The 23,727-nt window shown below is 42.7% G+C and overlaps 1 protein-coding gene across 1 annotated transcript in view; it reads right to left on the minus strand.

The window, feature by feature from the left end:
• Positions 1–337: 337 nt before the first annotated feature.
• The window catches only part of LOC142786478 (uncharacterized), a 113,978-nt gene continuing 90,588 nt past the window's right edge, over positions 338–23,727 (minus strand). Inside the window, exons 7-9 of the mRNA XM_075884185.1 lie at positions 6,577–6,610; positions 5,315–5,436; positions 338–511 (exon numbers count right to left, since the gene is read on the minus strand). Coding sequence (XP_075740300.1) covers positions 484–511; positions 5,315–5,436; positions 6,577–6,610 — 184 coding nt within the window. The 3' untranslated portion in view covers positions 338–483. The remainder of the gene's footprint in view (positions 512–5,314; positions 5,437–6,576; positions 6,611–23,727) is intronic.

Genomic DNA, 23,727 nt, shown 5'->3' on the forward strand with positions numbered 1-23,727 from the left:
ATTGACATGTGGAGTTTAACGTTCCAAAACCACCTGATGATTATGAGAAACATGGTGGACCCAAACCTGGGAGTCATGCTTAGACGTAGTCTGCTTATACTTACCTACCTGATACGCTTCCTATGTCTCTTAAAACAATAAAATCAAATATACGTTGTAGAGAAAAACAGCCATTGAATTCTATGCACAGTTATGGGCATGATTAGGATTGAGCTAACGTAGTACTGGCACAAATATATCATTTATTGGTATACTGTGTCGATTATTTCAATCTTTGCATTTATTGCACTATGTTCGCTAGATTGCGGCAAACGATGCTGCTTAGACATCGATGTGTTGTCAAAACGAAGCAAAAAAACAAGCTGGGCAAAATTATTTTTGGAACAAGTTTAAACCTGAGATGAACACATGAGTGAAAATAAAATCATGGAACATCTTTGGTGTCGAAGGGCTCAAAGACCGGTAGCGGACATCGGGACGACCCTACTTGGTCACGTACGGATTCACAATCCTGGAAGAAAATGGAAGTGTTACAATCATAATTAGGTTGGACTGCTTGACTTAAAAAATAAAGGCCTACAGTGGCAACCTGAATAAAATTTTATATGTGTATGAAGATCATCAGTGAATCTGTTGTGTTTAAAAAGCTCATTTTTGTAACCGTGCTGTCTTTTTTTTTGCACAAGATCACTTGAATTACACAACACACACACAAGTTGCAGTGACATTCCAGCATCTGTTGAATGCCTCAGATCATATATGAGGGGCCCAAAGTCCCAAAACCACAATATAATTATGAGAGATGTCGTAGTGGAGGGCTCCGAAAGTTTTGAACATGTGGTGTTCTTCAAAGTGAGCTTACGTCACACAGTACACAGGCCACTACCATTTTGCCTCCATCAAAATGCGACCACCACGGCCAAGAACGAACATGCGACCTTTGTAAGCAGCCGAGCCCCGTATGACCACTGTTCCACCGAGGCGGACATTGAAGGCCTCAGAGGAAGAAAATAACATCGCATGTCTTTTGTGCCAATGCCGAAGAAAGTTTTGCCATGCAACGCAATTACTCCGAAGTAGTTAGAGGTAGATAGGTTTGTTACAGGATGCCAACATTTAATGTTTAAATCCTTATATGTCATATCAATAAAAAAGGTTAAAATTCTGCGCATGAACTTTCAACTGTGCACTATTCGCACTGGATGATAAGATTCTGGTTTCAACCTGCACAAGTGTGGGAGATCTATGGCGGATGTTACATTACTGCTATGATGTCAGTTCGGGGTATGTACCACCTTTTTATGAGGATTTATCTCCGAGAGTCTCTCCATCTTGAAGATGCCCCTTTACAGCATACCGATACATTTTAATCGACGCACACTACCAAGCCCGATGAGAGGATTCGTAAAGAAGAAGGATTTCATGTGAAAAAGCTATAGATCTTGTACAGTGACCAGGTGATACTGCATTCAATGAACCCGGAGGCTTCTTATTTTTCAGAGCCAATCTTGCGGTGATAGGGCTACACAGCGCAATTTGGGCTTGCCCGGAAAGCCGAAGCATCACACCGATCCAATACGTGGGAGGGTGTTATGCTTTCGAGTCCAAGCCAAATTTTCTCGCTTGTGCTAATGCAACCAGCGTCAAAATCAGCGAGCGCGCCAGGCTGGCGCAAAACCCGGCATCTATTACGATATGTGTCTTACGCAACTCGCGGCAAGCCCCCTCGCCCACGGGAGCAATTCCAGCACCCGACCAGCGGCGGTTCCTGATGGGAGGCTTCTAACTACTGGCTGATGGAAGAGATTCCCCGGGCCTATAAAAAAACTAAGCGGCGCGACGAGAGGGGGAGCGTTCGAAGAAATCCCGGCTCATTGTCGCACCTCAGTGTGTGCTCCTTAAGCGGTCGGCCCCAGTGCCGATTATGTAACGCCTTTGTTTATGCTGTGCAAAAATGTTGCCTTGACTCACCATCGCCTTGTCTACTCCGTCTATTAGCCATGCGCAGATGCAGCCGCAAGCCGAGACACGCGATACCCAACAAGGAATAGGAGGCAGTGTCATCATGCCTCGACCGACTGGGCGCGAAGAAGCCCAGTGAGACGATGAGGGAGCCACCGTGGCCCTTCGTCACCCCCCCCCCCCCCCCCCCCCTTGTTCCTTGCTCATTATTTTATATGGCGACTAAGCCATATAAAATGATCTCTATATTTTTATTTCAGCAGTTGTATGACAACTCCCAGCGGATTTTTGCCTTCGCCGCAGTTTTCTGAACAAAGTCCAAATCGATAACATCGCCCCGTGTATCGTGTGTTCTGCGCGTGAATTAAAGCAGGCAAGTGCTTCGAACGACTGCGGCAGAAGCAGAGACAAAACGAGCCGGCCATCTCTGTCGCACGACGGCTGCGTGTGAAAATATCGCACCACGTGCGAGACGTGTAGTCGACGTCCGTCTTTACGTGGGGGAGGGGTGCGCTACTCATGCATCTGCGAACTTTACTCAGAAAGTTATGCGAGCACGCATCATCGCGACATATATCGGGAGACTACCCCTAAACTTGCTGTGCTCTCAAGCCTTACTTCAAGTAAAGAGAATTACCGGCACGTAAACTGCTGTGGTCGCTGGAGCGGCGGTATCCCCTGAAACCATTATTCTGTTGGTTGAGTTACAAAAGAACACATCCAAAGTATTTGGCTCCTAGCCTTAAAAAATTCCAATTAGTTACTATTGCATTTAATTCTTGGCGCTTACGGTAAAATTTGTTTTACATCTCTGTCTCTCTCTCCTAAATAGAGATATATATGCTCTGTTAGATCATGAAAAGGGGACTAAACCCTGAACAATATAGGAGCAATACGGCCCCATATATATATATATATATATATATATATATATATATATATATATATATATATATATATATATATATATATATACCTTTCTTGGCATTATTGTCTGTTAGATCTCATTAATATTGTGTAAACACGAAAAACGAGCCCTTAAGCATACACTTGTTTCCCTTATTCATTGACGAGGGTCTCGTACTGGCAGACTTGGTGCCTTTAGGTTGTATACGAGGGACTTGTTGTCAGCTGCCAGTTAGTAACAAGTTCACGCGCTACGTGACACCAAACAGGCTCATAAAGAATGTGCCACACTCGCCGCCATGGCTACTAGTGGCGCTGACTGACACTCTTACCTTTAAATTGACATAGATACCCAATAAATGTGGCCGGGGTGATAGCTGTCCTGGTAGCTCAGTGGTAGAGCATCGAACGCGTTATTCGAAGGTCGCAGGTTCGGATCCTGCCCACGGCAAGTTATCTTTTCACCACTTTTCTTCTAACATACATTACAATTGGCCTAATAACTTCCCCTATACCTTCCTTGGCATTACTGTTTGTTAGATCTCATTAATTTTGTATAAACACGAAAAGCGAGCCGTTCAGTATGCACTTGTTTCCCTTTATATATATATATATATATATATATATATATATATATATATATATATATATACATACTCGACCATCATTACTTTTACTTGCTTCTGGGTACCGTTACAAGTAGCTTGGTATTTCGTTGGTGTACAAATAAACACCTCAAAGGAGCTGGTGTTCAAATAGTTTATATCGTATCAAACACAAAATTCGAGTATTCATTCATTCATCAACGTTACTGCCATTATGTCCTTTTTAAAACAAAATTCCCTGACAAACAATCTTTTTTATTCCCAAAAATGAACTTTATCGCATTTTTGGTTAAATCCTGCCCTATTGTGCACAACTGCCCCTTTAGGTCATTTGAAATATAATCGAATTTTCTGACGTGGCTCGATATAATTCGAAGGCCACATGTAATACGACACAAGTAAGTTTATTTGAAACCTAAATATTGGCAGCAGATTCCTATTTGCAAGACCAACCGTTGATTTACGAAGCCTTCGCCCTGTCAAACGAAGTTTAGGCTGATCCATGTAACAAGAAGGATCCTTTCAAGAGGCGGGCAGGCTAAGTAGCCCCACTCGAATTTTGACATCGATATCAGAGAATATCGATTCAAGCAAAAAAGTATTAATTAGAGTGTAGCAGATTGAGAAGATTTAGAAAATGCACCTTATCTGCAGGTTAGAAGGCTGCAGGTGAAAGACGTGCAGCTGAGAGTCTGCGTAAGAAATTTCGTGAACTTGTGCATATCATTTACCAAACCTAAATGGAAGATGATAGAAAACTGGCAGACAAGAATTCCAAGAAAAGTATAGGCGAGGTTATTAGAAATAATTGTAGTGTAAATATGTAGAAAGAAAAGTGGACGAAAACGTTACTTTCCACCGGCAGGATACAAGCCTGGAACCTACGAATAACGTGTATAATGATCTGCCATTGAGCTATGGTGACGGTCATTCCTTCATGTATTTTAAAGAATATATATGTCCATTTAAACGTGGGAGCATCGGCGAGTGCCACCTGTTGGCGTTGTGGCGAGTGTGGAACACTTTCTTTGTTATCTTTTCGTCTCCTTTTCTGTGTTCACAATTACATTACAATTACTTCTAATAACATTTCCTGCAATTCTATTGGCCTCGTTATCAGTCCTAATAATTATTGCGTCTAACAAACGAAACCAGCCCGTACAATTACACTTTTTTCATTCAACCTGAACAAAAAGTAATTCGCTAATATTGAGGTTGGCGTGCCTGATCCTTCTCTGAGCGTCAGGCCTCGCCGCATTGGCATCACACAAAGTGACGTGAAGGTGACCCCAAAAATTCCACGGTGCCATCTCTGTGGCTTAGATACGAGATATCCAGCCATGTCATGACGTCATAGTCACCACTACGCTTTTGCCGCGCTTGTGCCAGCAGGCTTCTAGTCGGCCGCTGCTCACGAGTCCGTGCCCGCGGCGAACGTGTGGAAGCGTCATGAAAGTCTAAGCCACCAGGTAACAATGAATAAACCGGCCACGTGATTACGCTGCACATGCCGCATGCGAAAGACCATCGGAGCAATGTGTGTCACATTGCTCAGTGCCGTTTCTCACACTAGACGGCCTTTGTGGCGCATTGTTCTCGAAGCTCTCCCAAGACGAAGGTGAGAATAATCAGTAATAAACAAACTGTTTCATTCACGGACACTGCAAAGAGCGATGCGCCTTTTTATAAATGGGCCTCCAGTAACATAGTTTATCAAAGAAACTTTTTTAGTTACTACCTCTTTAAAAGGCAAATACTGGTAATACATGGCGATTTTAAACAAATGATCTCAGTCCAGAGAATGGAGTGTCAGTTTATGAGACCACAGATAGCGTACTCACATGCCCTTGCGGATCGCACGCTTCTCGCGCTTCTTCCACAGGTCCAAGCGGGATCGGATGGGCAGAGGGTTCATGTCCACGACAGAGTCTTCGTCGGCGGAGTCGACTTCTTCGCTCCGAGTCTGGGCAGTGGTGGAGTGGGAACGAAAAACGAAGATATACGAGACTGCTATGAAAGACGCAACTGCCGTCTTAAATTTCTATGGAATAAGAATGGCCCTTCACTGTCCATGCATCTGAATAGTCTGTTAAGAATATTAGCGCAAAAACTAATGTCATTTATAATTCCACAACAATCAGTCCCAGAGCTCATTAATGTTGATAGGTTAAACTACCTTTTGAGATTGATGCTTTCCAGAAAGCACACTCGAAACAAAAACATCTGTACAAACGTGTCAAATATGAGAAGTGTAAAACACTGCCTAGCGGCTGTAAGCAAGTGATCTACCATAACAGCCTCTCACCACAGCTGTCAGAATGGTAGAGGTGGTGGCAATCACCCCATAGCATCAAGGATGTACAGCACAGATGATAGTCGCTATTGGTATACTGCGACACCCAAGTAGCCTGTCTTATACGTTTAATGTATATCCTCCCCAAGGTAGGCTTTAAAAATCTGGACATATATATAGCTCAGAACAACGGGCCATCGCGATGTCCACAGCACACTCTGAACCGTAGTGAAATGAAACTTTGGATTGCACAGTTCACACATTTTCCCAGCACCGAAAATCACTATCGCTGAGCCTTCAACAAACACATGTAACCTTTTGGATAACCAACAATGCCACCACCCAAATTACAGTAATCTCTAACTTTCCGTTGAATAGGCTAGTGATCGGCGTTAACTATACTATCACAAGCCGACACACCGCTATTTACATACAATACCACATACTACCACTATATATGCGCTATTTGCAAGAACATTTTGCTAAAGCAAGAGTGACAAGGGCCAGTGAAAGCTTCAGGTCTCAGTAGGTCTCATCGATGAATGAAACTGTGTCAGTACTCAACAACCTAAATGCATTGCGAAGATCATAGCCTTTTCTATAGCCCAGTATTTCAGCTAGCCAGAGAAATGATTGTGTATCATTTCTCTCAAACTTGCAGCCACCAATTATTGTTATGAGGTGCAGCGACTGCGGTATAAGGAAAACAGTCGAAGCATGGCAAGTATTAGGTTTTAGCTGTGTTTAACAATTCTAGAACCTTCATTATCTGAGACCGACAAAGGTGCCACTAATACATGGAAAACTTACCGGTGATTTAGATGTGGATGGTGCTTCGAAAGTCCTGCAGGGCAAAAAAAAATATAAGTACAATTCAAGCAGCTCAAACGGCATCCACTACGTAAAAAAAGACCAATCTAGCGAAAATTGGCAATTGTATGCGTATACAGCAAGATTGATTGATTGATATGTGGGGTTTAACGTCCCAAAACCACTATATGATTATGAGAGACGCCGTAGTGGAGGGCTCCGGAAATTTAGACCACCTGGGGTTCTTTAACGTGCACCCAAATCTGAGCACACGGGCCTACAACATTTCCGCCTCCATCGGAAATGCAGCCGCCGCAGCCGGGATTCAAACCCGCGCCCTGCGGGTCAGCAGCCGAGTACCTTAGCCACTAGACCACCGCGGCGGGGCCGTATACAGCAAGAGTTCTACAGATTATGTCATCACCCCCACCGTGATGGTCTAGTGGTTAAGGTACTCGTCTGCAGACCCGCAAGTCGCGGGATCGAATCCCGGCAGCGGCGGCTGCGTTCCCGATGGTGGCGGAAATGTTGTAGGCCCATGTGCTCAGATTTGGGTGCACGTTAAAGAACGCCAGGTGGTCGAAATTTCCGGGGCCCTTCAGTACGGCGTCTCTCATAACTATATGGTGGTTTAGGGACGTTATATCTTACATATCATCATCATCATCATCATCATGAAATTAGGTCCGATGGCATAACATTGCTGCCACCACTGTTAGGAAGTTGCTGTGTTGCAATTATCCTTATCCATTTACTTATCCAATTATCCTTATCCAATTATCTTACCCTTACTTAATCCTTATTTTTGGTTCTCTTATCTCTAGGCTCCTCCTATCACGATTTACTCAGTAGGATGTCAGATGATTTCAACCTACTCAGACATGGTCTTGTTTTTTACTTTTGAACTTCCTCGAAAAGACAAGGTGTAATTCTTCAAAGTGAGGCTAGAATTCTGTGAAAGACATGTTTCTTCGTCTCACCAGCTAGCAGCAAAAAAAGAACTTCTGGCTATCAAGTCAGCACACCCAAAGTTATAAAAAGAGGAATTGCGATTTCTGCCATGGAATCAGCGCTTGAAAAATTGTGCCCTCACAGGATGTAAGAAAATTTTGATAATCAGGTAAGCCGACTTCTGGCAGCAGGTTTCCCCTGGTTGCTCCTAATTTCAGTGGTCTGGTCTATAATTCAAAAATATCCACTAAGAGGGTGGAGGTCCTACGCGACAAGTCCAGGCCTGTGGCGGTTTCTTATCCACATAGGATCACCCATCAGCTGAAAAACGTTTCTGGCAGACACGGTGTCATAGTGGCATTGTCTGCGCCGAACAAGCTTTCGAAGCTATGCTCTCGCACCAGCGGAGTGAGCAAAAAAGAATGCCGAATCCGACATGGAGTCTTTTACGTCCAGTGTGCTGTCGTCGTAGTTTTTGTCATCTCGCTCTCATGGGGAATGACCTTCATCGGTTAAACGGGGAGATGCATCAACGAACAGCTAAGGGCACACATGCAAAAATTGACAGAATACCTATAAAGGAGCCCACTTTGCGGCCCATATTAACTGTTGCACCAGTTGTGAAGCACGTTTTCATCGGACGTCGACCATAGGCCCAAGCCTCAATGAGCATGCGCGGCTGGCTCTAGAAGTTTTCTACATTATGAGAAGAGACCGTCCATGCACCAGCAATACATCGATGTCCCTGAATTCATCTGAATACCATTTCTTGTCTTCGCGTATCTCATACAACCATATCACCACTGTATAACTTCATTAAAAGTTATGTTGAAAAATAACAGGTCGCAGGTCAATGTAAAAACGACAATGTAAGAATGTGAAAAAACAATGTAAAGAATGACGTATCAGGATTCGATCGGATTCTTTGTTCACAACGAAATGATGGCTCAGTAACAGGTTCGTATGTAGCACTGAGTGCATGACGCGACGTGAAGCACGGGAGTTCAAGTTGTTAAATGTGCCAGATGATTTACTGAATCTGTAACTCGTTGTCTGAATGATTAGTGATTTGAGGTCGTCAGTTTTTTTCCCGTAGATAAGATACTTGCGTTGTCCCAGTTTATCTTCCAGCCTGTTTTCTCGGTATGCACAGCCACTGTGTAGCAAATGCATAAATGTTTTGTATATATATATATATATATATATATGAGATATGGCACAACGGGGGCGTTGTCAACAAGAATAAATATATTTATTTCCCAACAGTTTCGGGAAGGGTGCTCCCTTCATCAGGGGATGAGTTATACTGACATGACCTTCCAAACTTCGTTGCTGCCGCGTCCCGCTCGCCTTGAAAAATGTTTGCGAGAGTGAGAGGGAACTATATATATATATATATATATATATATATATATATATATATATATACATACATTAATACATATATATATGAAAGATATAACAGACAGTAATGCCAAGGAATGTACAGGGGAAGTTATTAGAACCAATGGAATGTAAATAAGAAGAAAGAAAAGTGGATGAAAAAAATGGCGCTGACTGTCACTCCTACTTCTTAATTCACATATAAACCCCAAAAAGTGGGTGCAGGGAAGGTCGCTGTGGTAGCTCAGTGGTTAGAGCATCGAACGCGTTATTCGAAGGTCGTAAGTTCAATTCCTGCTCACGGCTGGTTATTTTTTCATCCACTTTTCTTTCTTCTTATTTACATTCCATTGGTTCTAATAACTTCCCCTGTACATTCCTTGGCATTACTGTCTGTTATATCTCATTAATATTGTGTTAAAACACGGAAAAACGAGCCCTTAGGTATACACTTCTTTTCTTATATATATATATATATATATATATATATGCCGTTTGTTGCATGTTCTCATCCTTGCATGATCACAATCACCATCATCCGCTTGTCGCTTGTTCCTCATGGCCGTTCTGTGGCAACATCATCGTTATCGTCTCTGGCTCTTCCCGTTCGTTTGGCGTGGTTTTTCCTCAAATAAACACTGACGCAACCTAGACTTCCAAGACTTCAAACGTGGTGGAGGTGGATTTTCGGTCCTCTGACCTCCCGCAGCCCGCTCTACCCCCTAGAGCTTTTTCAGGCCGCCGATTGCGCCCACTGGCAGGCAGCATGTCCCAGACTGAGCCTGCCGGCGCTGATGTCATAAACCACGCACCGACGCAAGCTGCCCCTTTTATTTACATACACAGACATCAACGGAAACCCCCGCTCTTCGCTGGTCTTCGTGGAGAAGATGTAGAAGACTGGCGTGATCACTACGACCACGTAAAGGCCGCTAATAGGTGGGAGGAAGCCACCAAACTGCGTTACGTCCCTTTTTATATGACCATAGTCGCAAACACATGATATTTCAACCACATCGTTGACTTACCCGACTGGGCTACCTTCCAGCAGCAGCTGCGACACGTTTTCGGGACACCAGACATTCGATCCACTTTCAAAAAAAGGACACTCGATACTCACCGACAACATCTCAGCGAATCGTACACAGTAAAAATTTTTGCACCCAAAAGGGTGTAAAAAGAGTGCTTTTACGAGAAAGCACCCTTTGCAACACCCTTTAACACCCATAAATGGTCGATTGAAAAAAAAGCACCCCTTTGTTTGGGTGCTTGCCTCGATAGCACCTTAAAATAGGCTCTAAGGGTGCTTTTGTGCCTGAGAAGGGTGTAGGTGCCGATTCATCAGATGGAATATTCAGCATAAGAAGCACACATAATTATAATATTTGAGATTTTACGTCTCAAAAACCTCGATATGAATATGAGGGTCGTCGTAGTGGAAAGCTGCAGAGATTTTTACCATTTGGTGTTCTTTAATGAGCGCTCATATTGCACAATGCAAAGGCTTCTACCTTTTCGCCTCCATCTGAATTCGATTGCCACGGCCGGCATCGAACCCGTGACCTTCGGATTGACGGCCGAGCAGCGTAGCTACTGCACGAATATGTGGACCTTGCGTTAAATGACGGCCTAATTGACTTAGAATGTGTGAAGGTGCTCTCCGAATACAGCAGAATGTCAGCAGAAGCAAATTACGTTTCATCTATAATGGCAATTAACTGCAATCCATGTTACGAAAGCTTTCCTTAGCGTTGGTTTTAAGCTGCATGTTTGCTATGGATTTTTTATACAAAAATAATGTTCGCCCGAGTATGGGTGTGTGTGCGTGAGCCTGCGCATGTGTTCGCGTGTATGCGCGATTGTGTGTACTCCCGTGCATGTGTGCGTGCGCGTGTATGTGCGAGTACGAGCTTGTGTTAAGCGTGCCTGTGCACATGTGTACGCCCATTCATGCGTGCGTTTACGGTCGCGTGTGTGTGTGGCCGTATGTGTGTATACGTGTATGTGTGTGCGCCTGTGAATAAGTATGCGTGTGTATCAGCCCGTGTGCCCTCGAATTTCGTGTGTGTGTGTGGGGGGGGGGCACTGCTTCTTAGTGTTTAAGGTCCCACACCTGTTCAGACTGGGAGTCTATATGGGAGGTGGCTTAAGGAATGGCGGTGGTCAACGCACTGTACACGGACTATTCAGTACATGGAAAACAGCTGCACATTTTCGTAACTGATCGTTGCTTACGAACTTGCTGTGGTAGCTGATTAGGTCCGCTGAGGTGCGTCTACGCTCGAAAACGGGGGTTATGACCAATTCACACGGAAAGCTGTCGCTGCACTTATGCACAACCATCGTTTATATTAACAACGTTTAACAAGAACGTGCCCTGCCTTTGCTACAGGTGCTTAGCTAGCTCATTGGGCAACCATATGGAATTATGTGCTGATCATGTGGTCAGCAAAAAGTTTGTTATAACAACCTCGGCACGTTTCGTGGTGCGTGGCAAGCCTTCTAAACATCCGCGACTGTGGATTAATTTGTTCCAGCTTCGACTATGCATTCAGTGTTTGCGGCACCATACGCAGAAGTGCCAGACACAGACAATGCGAAAAGAAATTCCTCTGAAAAAAGTGTAGCGATGCTCTCCCGCTAATGCCACCGAGGACGAAATATTCATTGTTTCTGGCCATTCCATGCTGCACTTTATTTTTCCGCAAGCTTTGCTTCACTATTTTTCGCCCACTGCAATCGAATTCCGTCAAAATACTCAAAGAACCCGAGGCTGGTAAATAACCTGCGTCGCTGTTCGACTGGCTGTAAGGAGTTGCCACTTACATGGAGTCATTCCGCGTCGAACGGCCGTACGCCGTATGCGCCATAGCGTTTGTCTTTCGGCGCCGTCCTGGCGGGTTTCCCGCTCCTCCTCCCCCCCCCCCCCACGCTAACCCCGGCCAGCGTTGCTCCCGCAACCGCGGCGTAGATAAGCGAATAGATGCGTCTCTCAACACCTGCGCCGATAGCTGCGGCGTCGCCGCCAGTGCCTCCTCCTTCTCTCTCTCAACGTCGCTCTCTCTGTCTCATCGTCTTTCAAATGCATTGCGTTGACCTGGGGTCTTGGTCGCTGTGTGTGTTCTAGCGAACAGGCGCATATTCAATGGTGGTCACGCATGACACCGTGTTCGAAGTGACGCTTGGATTAAGGAATATTCATGGAGTGGCGGACACGGACAACGTGGGCCTGTTAACGGTGAGTGTACTGTTTTCGTAGGTAGTAATCATACAGCGCTAGCTGGGCGCCTGTAGCAGCTCTTCTGAAGTAGGCTGCCAGCCATATACAACAGCATGCGTTCGCGGGTCTGTTGCAGATGCCCGATTAAACGTGTGACTTAACGAGTTCACACTGCTATGCGCGATGTTGTGTAAGTGCCTGCATCACTCATACAGTGAGTGATGTGATCACTTAACAAGGGCGGGATTAGTGGCTGATCGCACATTGTCTCTACACTGCACAAAGTGATTGATATTGTTTTAAGATGTGCTTTGGGCTACATCGTAATATCATTTCTATTAATACCCAAATGTGCAACGTGCTTCTGAAGTTGTAAGCCTAAAAAAAGACAGAAAAAGAAAAAAAAATATGTACAGAAGCGCACTGTACGAAATGGCTTTTTTGTTTTTGCTTAAAGACAGTATAGTTGGAGGTGCTGATATGCCGCGATGCTCCGAGCACGTGCGCCTCGGTCTTTTAAGCTATTTAGGACAAGTTTCACCAGCAACAGGGAAAGATGTAGCAGACTTCCATAGGCGCGTTGTTGTGGTCATCGCCGTGCGTTGTTTTCTCTCGTTTCTGTTTGCTGTTTTCGTGCTTTGCCTTCATCTGCGATAACGTTCGGCGTTATACCAAAATCGAGAGAGTATACGTGACTGTGGGAGCTATGTGCGGTAGCTCTAGCATAAGCCATGGCTGCTGCAACGTAGACGGCGTCCGCGCGCGTTGGTGTCGTTCGAGCGCTCCTACTTGTTGGATTGTGTTTAACTGAGTATTTAGGCACGGGTTACGTTTGTAAATCCCGTGGTCAATAATCGCTAATAGCGTGCCCCTGATTGCCATCAAAGAATGGGCTTGGTTGTCGAAATATGGCAGACGCTTTTTCTAAAAGCAAGCTTTGAAAAAAATTTTTTAAAGAAATACTTTCATACGTGCTAGGCAGTGCCTATTGCAGGCCCGCAACTCTTTAAAAACTGGACGAGCTATCACAACTTTTATCAAATTACAATGAATTAAGATGATTGAATTTTAGATGACGAATTTCTGTGCTAGATTAGGTGCACAAAACACATGTTCGCAGCCCTACGTCTAGAAAGCAGACAAATAGGAAGCACAGCGTCAAATTTGGATTAGATTCCATTTACGGAGCATCTTGTGAGGGTAGAAAGAACGAGAAAATTGTTCATTTTTGATGATCTTATAGAGGCAGAATTGCACTGATTCGTGACTTGTAACCATTCCTCAGATTGTTAGAGGCGTGATTAAAGTAAGCAAATCTTTTACTTTTTTTTGCAGACCTCTTCGCTAGTGCCACGCCCAAGACCATTTGTTCTCATGTAAAAGAGAAAGCAGAGATGTCTTCACTGTTTGTACATGAAGAGGTAAGTTTCTTGTGCGTTTTGAATAATGCTACATGTTCTGAACGTTGTACTTTAAGAATTGTTTTTCACACTGGCTCACTACTCTAGAAGGAATTTGATTTTTAGGTGAGTTCAGGCTTTCGTAAGTGCCATTTTTGAGCTGTAGTCTTACACTTCACCTCATTTCAGGAATTTGCTGTATGCTGAAAAACTCTTATCTTTATCATACGAAATTATTGGAATGTATGGGTTGTATGCTTCGAATTCAGTGTAATGTCAATTACACGCCATTTCAAAGGATAAACACTACACATTCTTTATATATTGTGCTGCCAGAACAGCACGAACATCCTTTTATGAGAAGTCATGTTTGCTCTTATTACAGGATGAGAGGGTGCCGCTCACGTCCTGCGTAGTCTACCCCGGCCCCAGCCTAGAGCAAGCCTACTTCCTCAACCTCCACATGGATAACCGAAAAATCTTCCGTGTCAGTAATGACGAAGAAGGAGTGACCACACTGATGAGTTGATTTTATTTATTTTTAACATTGTCTACGGCCGCAAGGCCTTTAACAACCACCGTGATTGAGCGGCTTTTTCTCGGCGTGACTTTGGAGTTTATCAAAGAAGTTGTTCAGGCAGTACGACGCTGAAATTTTTAGTGTCACCATGCCTGAACAACGTTTTCTAGTGTGGTCATGGTCGATGAGCAAATATTGTTATTTGTGTAAGTTATTTTTCTTAAATAAAGCTGGACCATTCCATGTCAAACGTCCCAGCCACTTTGGTGACCATCTGAATTGTATTTAAAAAAAATGTACTGACTTACTGCGTTGAAAACAGTGAACTGCTAGAATATTTCAGCGAGAAAAAAAGTTTTGTTCATGTGGCTGGCTTATAACTTCCTGGCATAATGCCGTCTTTGTGCTGTTTGTGGAAAATTTCGTTTTAATACTACCGCTTATTTTTTCTAAAGCAAATTCGGTCTACCTGTTAAGTAAATGTGCTTCTGTAAGGTATTTGAAGCTCAATAATAATATTGCAATTTCTTTGCCACATTCGCTTCCAAGAATAAAGCCAAAATGTGTTATGTTTGCATTTTCATTGCAATATTGCACTTTGTATGAATATCTGAGCAGTGAATACTTACTCCGCAGAAGGTATATATTTAGGAAAAAATATCTTTAGACCTCTCAAGCTGCTGAAATATATGAGAAAATATCACGAATTTTACAAAATTGTGATTTTTGTCCGTAAAGAGATGCAATTTGCTCCATGTTGTGATACAATGAAAACTGATCATTATAACTTAATTGTAAGAAAATGAAATTTTTTCTGTAATAAAATTCTTATCGCAAAAAGAACAGGAAAGAGCGCTGTTAACTGAATTTTATTGAAGGTGCTACTGGCGTTTTTATACTGAGCACAAGACCAGGGATCATCTGCTACAACACATATGTGACCATGACAAAATAAGTTTAACCGAGAAAAGAACACTTTTTTTCGGAAAAGATAAGTGAACGTGTACTGATGCATTGATCCTTGGCTTTCCTCATAAAGAGTTCTAAAATCTCTCACTTTTCTGCTCGCTTTTTTTTTCAAAAACCGTGTTTTATGAAACCTAGGGCTACACTTACATTCTTTACGTTTTCCGGCCTTGAGACTACTATAGCCCTTCTCAACATTTAAAGCATGCTGCCCTACTTGATCATTGAAGCATTGCCCAGTTTGTCCTATGTTTACTTTTCCGCGTGTTAGCGGTATCTCATACACGTTACATTGGTATTCAGTAAACCTATTCTAGTGACGAATGGTGCAAGATTGACTATTCCTGTTGCTGTAAGTACATGCACTTTTAAAAGCTTGCAAGGGGTGGAAAACAACAATGTCATATCTGCTGGCTCTTTTCCTAAAATTGTGAGACAGCTTATGTACGTAGTACCGTGTGACATGCAAAGGTGATTGGTCATTCTCTTTTTCTTTTAGTCCTGTTTCCTTTAACTTTACTTTCTGCAGGAGGGTTTCGCAAACAAGTGTGATGATGCTGTTGGGGTATTGGCTGGTGCTATCAGCCCAGGAGTGCTAAGAATGTTCAGCCTTTTGATAGTGGGCATTCAAAATTAGTAGAAAGAAGAATTGATACCACATGTACTCAGGCCACCCTTCAGAAGTCATGTTAGCACAAGGGTGAGGTCAGGCTTAAAAACCAGATTAAAAGACTAAGAGATGCTGGGTATCCCAACAGAATCATCACACCCGTTTGCAAAACCCTCCTGCAGAAAGTAAAGTTAAAGAAGACAGCACCAACAAAAAAACAATGACCAAAACCTTTGCATGTTATACCACATCATGTGTCTCACAATTAAAAATAGCCAGCAGATATGATATTAGCGTGTTGTTTTCCACCCCTTGCAAGCTTTCAACAGTGTGTGTACTAAACAGCAACAGGAATAGTCAATCTTGCCCCATTCTTCACGAGAATAGGTTTACTTAATGCCAGTTTAACGTTTGTAGAAGTATTTTTTATCAGGTAAACTAATGATCAGTGCATCACTACACGTTCACTTATCCTTTCCGAGAGGGAGTATTCTTTTCACAGTCAAGATTATTTTGTAGTGCTCACACGTGTCGTCGCACAGGAGCACGGTTCTCTTACTCCGTATAAAAGCGCTCGTAGCACAATCATTAAATTCAGTTGACAGTCGGCGCTCTTTCCCATCCTTTCTGTCTCTTCCTAAAGTTGTCGCGCGGTGACTAGCACACAACCACGATGAACCGACTCTCCCAAATTAAGCTGTTGTTACGTAACACGTGGACCGAGTTTCGTATGGAAAGAAGGAGCGGTGCTTTTAAAATAAAATTTTTCACATACAACACATACACGGCACTCCAGGAAGTTCAGAAGGCAGCCACGTGACCAAATATTTTTCCTCTCCTAAATATTCCAGAAGTTCACTATTTTCGATGCAGCACGAGTTTTTCGAATACATTTGAGATGGTTGCCAAAATGGCTGGGACATTTGGCATAAAGTGACCCAGCTGTGTCATTAGCCATAATTATGCATTACCTCTTTTGTTTTTTTGTGTGTCCTGACTCAGTTTTTATGTTCGTTTTTAGCTTATTGTGTTTCTGATCATTGTATTGGTTTCATAAGTATTCGCTAAAGTTATATGGCCGAAAACTTGTATATGTTTGCATGTACATCATTTCTCATAACGAATTGGTATACATCCAGGAATACAAAGCTTAATCCTCTGTGATTGTATACATTTAAAAACACTATCCATATATATTTTTGTGTGCATCACTTCTTGGGAACGATTGTGTACATGAAGGCGTATACAGTAAAATAATGGTGATTGTATATATTTGAAAGAATCATAAGTATATATTTGCCTGTATTTCATTCCTATTAACCGATTGTGTACATGAAGGAGTATTAAACTGGAAACTACTGGGATTGTGGATACTTGAAAAAATTATAGGGATATATTAGCGAGCGTGTATTTCATTTGTAGTCTCTATGTACTTGAAGCAGTATACTAAACTGAAACCAGTGTAATTGTATGTTGCAAAGAATGGTCAATAAAGTGAAACTGAATAAATATAATAAACACTTGAGGTGTTGCATGTGTAGTGTACGTATACGTGAACGTATATCTGGTGAAAAAGTTGTGTGACAGAAGAAAAGTTTGTTTTATTTGCCTATTAAATAAACGCAATATGCAAGGGCAGCAAGGCTTCATTTTCTGTAATGCGCAATATGCATATACTGTAAAGCACACAGTAAAAATTTTTACCCCCAAAGGGGTGTGAAAAGGGTGCTTTTACGAGAAAGCACCCTTTGCCACACCCTTTTACACCCATAAATGGTCGATTGAAAAAAAGCACCCATTTGTTTGGGTGCTTGCCTCGATAGCACCCTAAAATAGGCTCTAAGGGTGTTTTTGTGCCTGAAAAGGGTGTAGGTGACGATTCATTAGATGGAATATGCAGCATAAGAACAACACATAATTATAATATTATGGATTTTACGTCTCAAAAACCTCGATATGATTATGAGGGTCGTCGTTGTGGAAAGCTCAAGAGATTTTGACCCTTTAGTGTTCTTTAATGGGCGCTGATATCGCAAAGTGCACAGGCTTCTACTTTTTCGCCTCCATCTGAATTCGAATGCCACGACCGGCATCGAACCCGCGACCTTCGGATTGGCGGCCAAGCAGCGTAGCTACTGCACAAATATGTGGACCTTGCGTTAAATGACGGCCTAGACTTAGAATGTGTGAAGGTGCACTCCGAATACAGCAGAATGCCAGCAGAAGCAAATCGCGTTTCATCTATAATGGCAATTAATTGCAATCCACGTTACGAAAGGTCACCTTAGCGTTGGTTATAAGCTACATGTTTGCTGCGGATTATATACAGGAACATAATGTTCGCCAGAGTATGGGTGTGTGTGCGTTAGCCTGCGCATGTGTTCGCGTGTAAGCGCGATTGTGTGTACACCCGTGCATGTGTGCGTGCGCGTGTATGTGCGAGTCCGTGCTCGTGTTAAGCGTGCCTGTGCATATGTGTACGCCCATGAATGCATGCGTTTACGGTCGCGCGTGTGTGTTGCCGTATGTGTGTGCGCCTGTGAATAAGTATGCGTGTGTATCAGCCCGTGCGCCCTCAAATTTCGTGTGTGTGTGTGCGGGAGGGAGGCACTGCTTCTTAGTGTATAAGGTCCCACACCTGTTCAGACTGGGCGTCTATATGAGAGGTGGCTTAAGAAATTGCGGTGGTCAAGACACTGTACACGGACTATTCAGTACATAAAAACAGCTGCACATTTTCGTACCTCATCATTGCTTATGAACTTGCTGTGGTAGCTGATTAGGTCTGCTGAGGCGCTTCTACGCTCGAAAACGTGGGTTATGACCAATTCACACGGAAAGCTGTCACTGAACTTATGCACAACCATCGTTTATATTAACAACGTTTCACAAGAACGTGCCCTGCCTTTGCTACAGGTGCTTAGCTAGCTCAATGGGCAACCATATGGAATTATGTGCTGATCATGTGGTCATTCCGCGTCAAACGGCTGTCCACCATATGCGCCGTAGCGTCTGCCTTTCGGCGCCGTCTTGGCGGGTTTCCCGCTCCTCCTCCCCCGCTCACCCCGGCCAGCGTTGCTCCCACAACGGCGGCGTAGATAAGCGAATAGTTGCGTCACCGAGCACCTGCGCCGACAGCTGCGGCGCCGCCGCCAGTGCCTCCTCCTTCTCTCTCTCTACGTTGCCCTCTCTGTCTCATCAGTCTTTCAAATGCGTTGCGTTGGTCGGGGGTCTTGGTCGCTGTGTGTGTTCTAGCGAACAGGTGCATATTCAATTGTGGTCACGCATGACACCGTGTTCGAAGTGACGCTCGGATTAAGGTATATTCATGGAGTGGCGGACACGGACAACGTATGCCTGTTAACGTTGAGTGTACTGTTTTCGTAGGTAGTAATCATACAGCGCTAGCTGGGCGCCTGCAGCATCTCTGCCGAAGTAGGCTGCCAGCCATTTACAAAAGCATGCCTTCGCGGGCCTGTTGCAGATGCCCGATTAAACGTGTGACTTAACGAGTTCACACTGCTATGCGCGATGTTGTGTAAGTGCCTGCATCACTCATACAGTGAGTGATGTGATCACTTAACAAGGGCGGGATTAGTTGCTGATCGCACATTGTCTCTACACTGCACAAAGTGATTGATATTGTTTTAAGATGTGCTTTGGGCTGCATCGTAATAACATTTCTATTAATACCCAAATGTGCAACGTGCTTCTGTAGGTGTAAGCGTAAAAGAAGAAAGAAAAAGAAAAAAATTATGTAGAGAGGCGCACTGTACGAAATTGCTTTTTTTTATTAAAGACGGTTAGTTGGAGGTGCTAATATGCCGCGATGCAACGAGTTCGTGCGCCTCGGTCTTTTAAGCTATTTAGGACAAGTGTCACCAGCAACAGGGAAAGATCAAGCAGACTTCCAAAGGCGCGTTGTTGTGGCCATCGCCGTGCGTTGTTTTCCCTCATTTCTGTTTGCTGTTTTCGTGCTTTGCCTTCATCTGCGATAAGGTTCAGCGTTATAACAGAATCGAGAGAGTATACGTGACTGTGAGAGCCATGTGCGGTAGCTCTAGCATAAGCCATGGCTGCTGCAACGTAGACGGCGTCCGCGCGCGTTGTTGTCGTTCGAGCGCTCCTACTTGTTGGATTGTGTTTAACTGAGTATTTAGGCACGGGTTACGTTTGTAAATCCCGTGATTAATAATCGCTAATAGCTTGCCCCTGATTGCCATCAAAAGATGGGCTTGGTTGTCGAAATATGGCAGACGCTTTTTCTGAAAGCAAGCTTTGAAAAAATTTTTTTAAAGAAATACTTTCATACGTGCTAGGCAGTGCCTATTGCAGGCCCGCAGCTTTTTAAATACTGGATGAGCTATCACATCTTTTATTAACTTACAGTGAATTAGGATGATTGAATTTTAGATGACGAATTTCTGTGCTAGATTAGGTGCACAAAACGCATGTTCGCAGCCCTACGTCTAGAAAGCAGACAAATAGGAAGCACAGCGTCAAATTTGGATTAGATTCCATTTTCGGAGCGTCTTGTGAGGGTAGAAAGAACGAGAAAATTGTTCATTTTTGATGATATTATAAGGCAGAATTGCACTGATTCGTGACTTGCAACAATTCCTTAGATTGTTAGAGGCGTGACTAAAGTAAGCAAATCTTTTACTTTTTTTTTGCAGACCTCTTCGCTAGTGCCACGCCCAAGATCTTGTTCTCATGTAAAAGAGAAAGCAGAGATGTCTTCACTGTTTGTACATGAAGAGGTAAGTTTCTTGTGCGTTTTGATTAATGCTACATGTTCTGAACGTTGTACTTTAAGAATTGTTTTTCACACTGGCTTTCTACCCTAGAAGGAATTTGATTCTTAGGTGAGTTCAGGCTTTCGTAAGTGCCATTTTTGAGCTGTAGTCTTACACTTCACCTCATTTCAGGAATTTGCTGTATGCTGAAAAACTCTTATCTTTATCATACGAAATTATTGAAATGTATGGGTTGTATGCTTCGAGTTCAGTGTAATGTCAATTACATGCCATTTCAAAGGATAAACACTACACATCCTTTATATATGGTGCTGCCAGAACAGCACGAACATCCTTTTATGAGAAGTCATATTTGCTCTTATTACAGGATGAGAGGGTGCCGCTGACGTCCTGCGTAGTCTACCCCGGCCCCAGCCTAGAGCAAGCCTACTTCCTCAACCTCCACATGGATAACTGAAAAATCTTCCGTGTCAGTAATGACGAAGAAGGAGTGACAGCACTGATGAGTTGATTTTTTTTATTTTTAACATTGTCTACGGCCGCAAGGCCTTTATTAACCACCGTGATTGAGCGGCTTTTTCTCGGTGTGACTTTGGAGTTTATCAAAGAAGTTGTTCAGGCAGTACGACGCTGGAAATTTTAGTGTCACAATGCCTGAACAACGTTTTCTAGTGTGGTCATGGTCGATGAGCAAATATTGTTATTTGTGTAAGTTATTTTTCTTAAATAAAGCTGGACCATTCCATGCCAAACGTCCCAGCCACTTTGGTGACCATCTGAATTGTATTTGAAAAAAAATGTACTGACTTACTGCGTTGAAAACAGTGAACTGCTAGAATATTTCAGCGAGAAAAAAAGTTTTGTTCATGTGGCTGGCTTATAACTTCCTGGCATAATGCCGTCTGTGTGCTGTTTGTAGAAAATTTCGTTTTAAAACTACCACTTATTTTTTCTAAAGCAAATTCGGTCTACCTGTTAAGTAAATGTGCTTCTGTAAGGTATTTGAAGCTCAATAGTAATATTGCAATTTCTTTGCCACATTCGCTTCCAAGAATAAAGCCAAAATGTGTTATGTCTGCATTTTTATTGCAATATTGCACTTTGTATGAATATCTGAGCAGTGAATACTTACTTCGCAGAAGGTATATTTTTAGGAAAAAATATCTTTAGACCTCTGAAGCTGCTGAAATAAATGAGAAAATATCACGAATTTTACAAAATTACGATTTTTGTCCGTATAGAGATGCAATTTGCTCCATGTTGTGATACAATGAAAACTGATCATTATACCTTAATTGTAAGAAAATGAAATTGTTTCTGTAATAAAAATCTTATCGCAAAAAGGACAGGAAAGAGCGCTGTTAACTGAATTTTATTGAAGGTGCTACTAGCGTTTTTATACTGAGCACAAGACCAGGGATCATCTGCTACAACACATATGTGACCATGACAAAATAAGTTTAACCGAGAAAAAATACTCTTTTTCAGTAAAGATAAGTGAACGTGTACTGATGCATTGATCCTTGGCCTTCCTGATAAAGAGTTCTAAAATCTCTCACTTTTCTGCTTGCTTTTTTTTCAAAAATCGTGTTTTATGAAACCTAGGGCTACACTTCCATTCTTTACGTTGTCCGGCCATGAGACTACTATAGCCCTTCTTAACATTTAAAGCATGCTGCCTTGCTTGATCATTGAAGCATTGCCCAGTTTGTCCTGTGTTTACTTTTCCACGTGTTAGCGGTATCTCATACACGTTACATTGGTATTCAGTAAACCTATTCTAGTGACGAATGGTGCAAGATTGACTATTCCTGTCGCTGTAAGTACATGCACTTTTAAAAGCTTGCAAGGGGTGGAAAAGAACAATGTCATATCTGCTGGCTCGTTTCCTAAAATTGTGAGACAGCTTATGTACGTAGTACCATGTGACATGCAAAGGTGACTGGTCATTCTCTTTTTCTTTTGGTCCTGTTTCCTTTAACTTTACTTTCCGCAGGAGGGTTTCGCAAACGAGTGTGATGATGCTGTTGGGGTATTGGCTGGTGCTATCAGCCCAGGAGTGCTAAGAATGTTCTGCCTTTTGATAGTGGGCATTCAAAATTAGTAGAAAGAGGAATTGATACCACATGTACTCAGGCCACCCTTCAGAAGTCATGTTAGCACAAGGGTGAGGTCAGGCTTAAAAACCAGATTAAAAGACTAAGAGATGCTGGGTATCCCAACAGAATCATCACACCCGTTTGCAAAACCCTCCTGCAGAAAGTAAAGTTAAAGAAGACAGGACCAACAAAAAACAATGACCAAAACCTTTGCATGTTATACCACATCATGTGTCTCACAATTAAAAATAGCCAGCAGATATGATATTAGCGTGTTGTGTTCCACCCCTTGCAAGCTTTCAACAGTGTGTGTACTAAACAGCAACAGGAATAGTCAATCTTGCCCCATTCTTCACGAGAATAGGTTTACTTAATGCCAATTTAACGTTTGTAGAAGTATTGTTTATCAGGTAAACTAATGATCAGTGCATCACTACACGTTCACTTATCCTTTCCGAGAGGGAGTATTCTTTTCACAGTCAAGATTATTTTGTAGTGCTCACACCTGTCGTCGCGCATGAACACGGTTCTTGTACTCCGTATAAAAGCGCTCGTAGCACAATCATTAAATTCAGTTGACAGTCGGCACTCTTTCCCATCCTTTCTGTCTCTTCCTAAAGTTGTCGCGCTGTGACTAGCACACAACCACGATGAACCAACTCTCCCAAATTAAGCTGTTGTTACGTAACACGTGGACCGAGTTTCGTATGGAAAAAAGGAGCGGTGCTTTTAAAATTAAATTTTTCGCATACAACACATAGACGGCATTCCAGGAAGTTCAGAAGGCAGCCACTTGACCAAATATTTTTCCTCTCCTAAATATTCCAGAAGTTCACTATTTTCGATGCAGCACGAGTTTTTCGAATACATTTGAGATGGTTGCCAAAATGGCTGGGACATTTAGCATAAAGTGACCCAGCTGTGTCATTAGCCATAATTATGCATTACTTCTTTTGTTTTTTTTTTGTGTGTCCTGACTCAGTTTTTATGTTCATTTTTAGCTTAGTGTGTTTCTGATCATTGTATTGGTTTCTTAAGTATTCGCTAAAGTTATATGTGCGAAAACTTGTATATGTTTGCATGTACATCATTTCTCATAACGAATTGGTATACATCCAGGAATACAAAGCTTAATCCACTGTGATTGCATACATTTAAAAACACTATCCATATATATTTTTGTGTGCATCACTTCTTGGGAATGATTGTGTACATGAAGGCGTATACAGTAAAATCGTGGTGATT

This window comes from Rhipicephalus microplus, unplaced genomic scaffold (genome assembly GCF_043290135.1).
Source record: "Rhipicephalus microplus isolate Deutch F79 unplaced genomic scaffold, USDA_Rmic scaffold_24, whole genome shotgun sequence".
Classification (NCBI taxonomy): domain Eukaryota; kingdom Metazoa; phylum Arthropoda; class Arachnida; order Ixodida; family Ixodidae; genus Rhipicephalus; species Rhipicephalus microplus.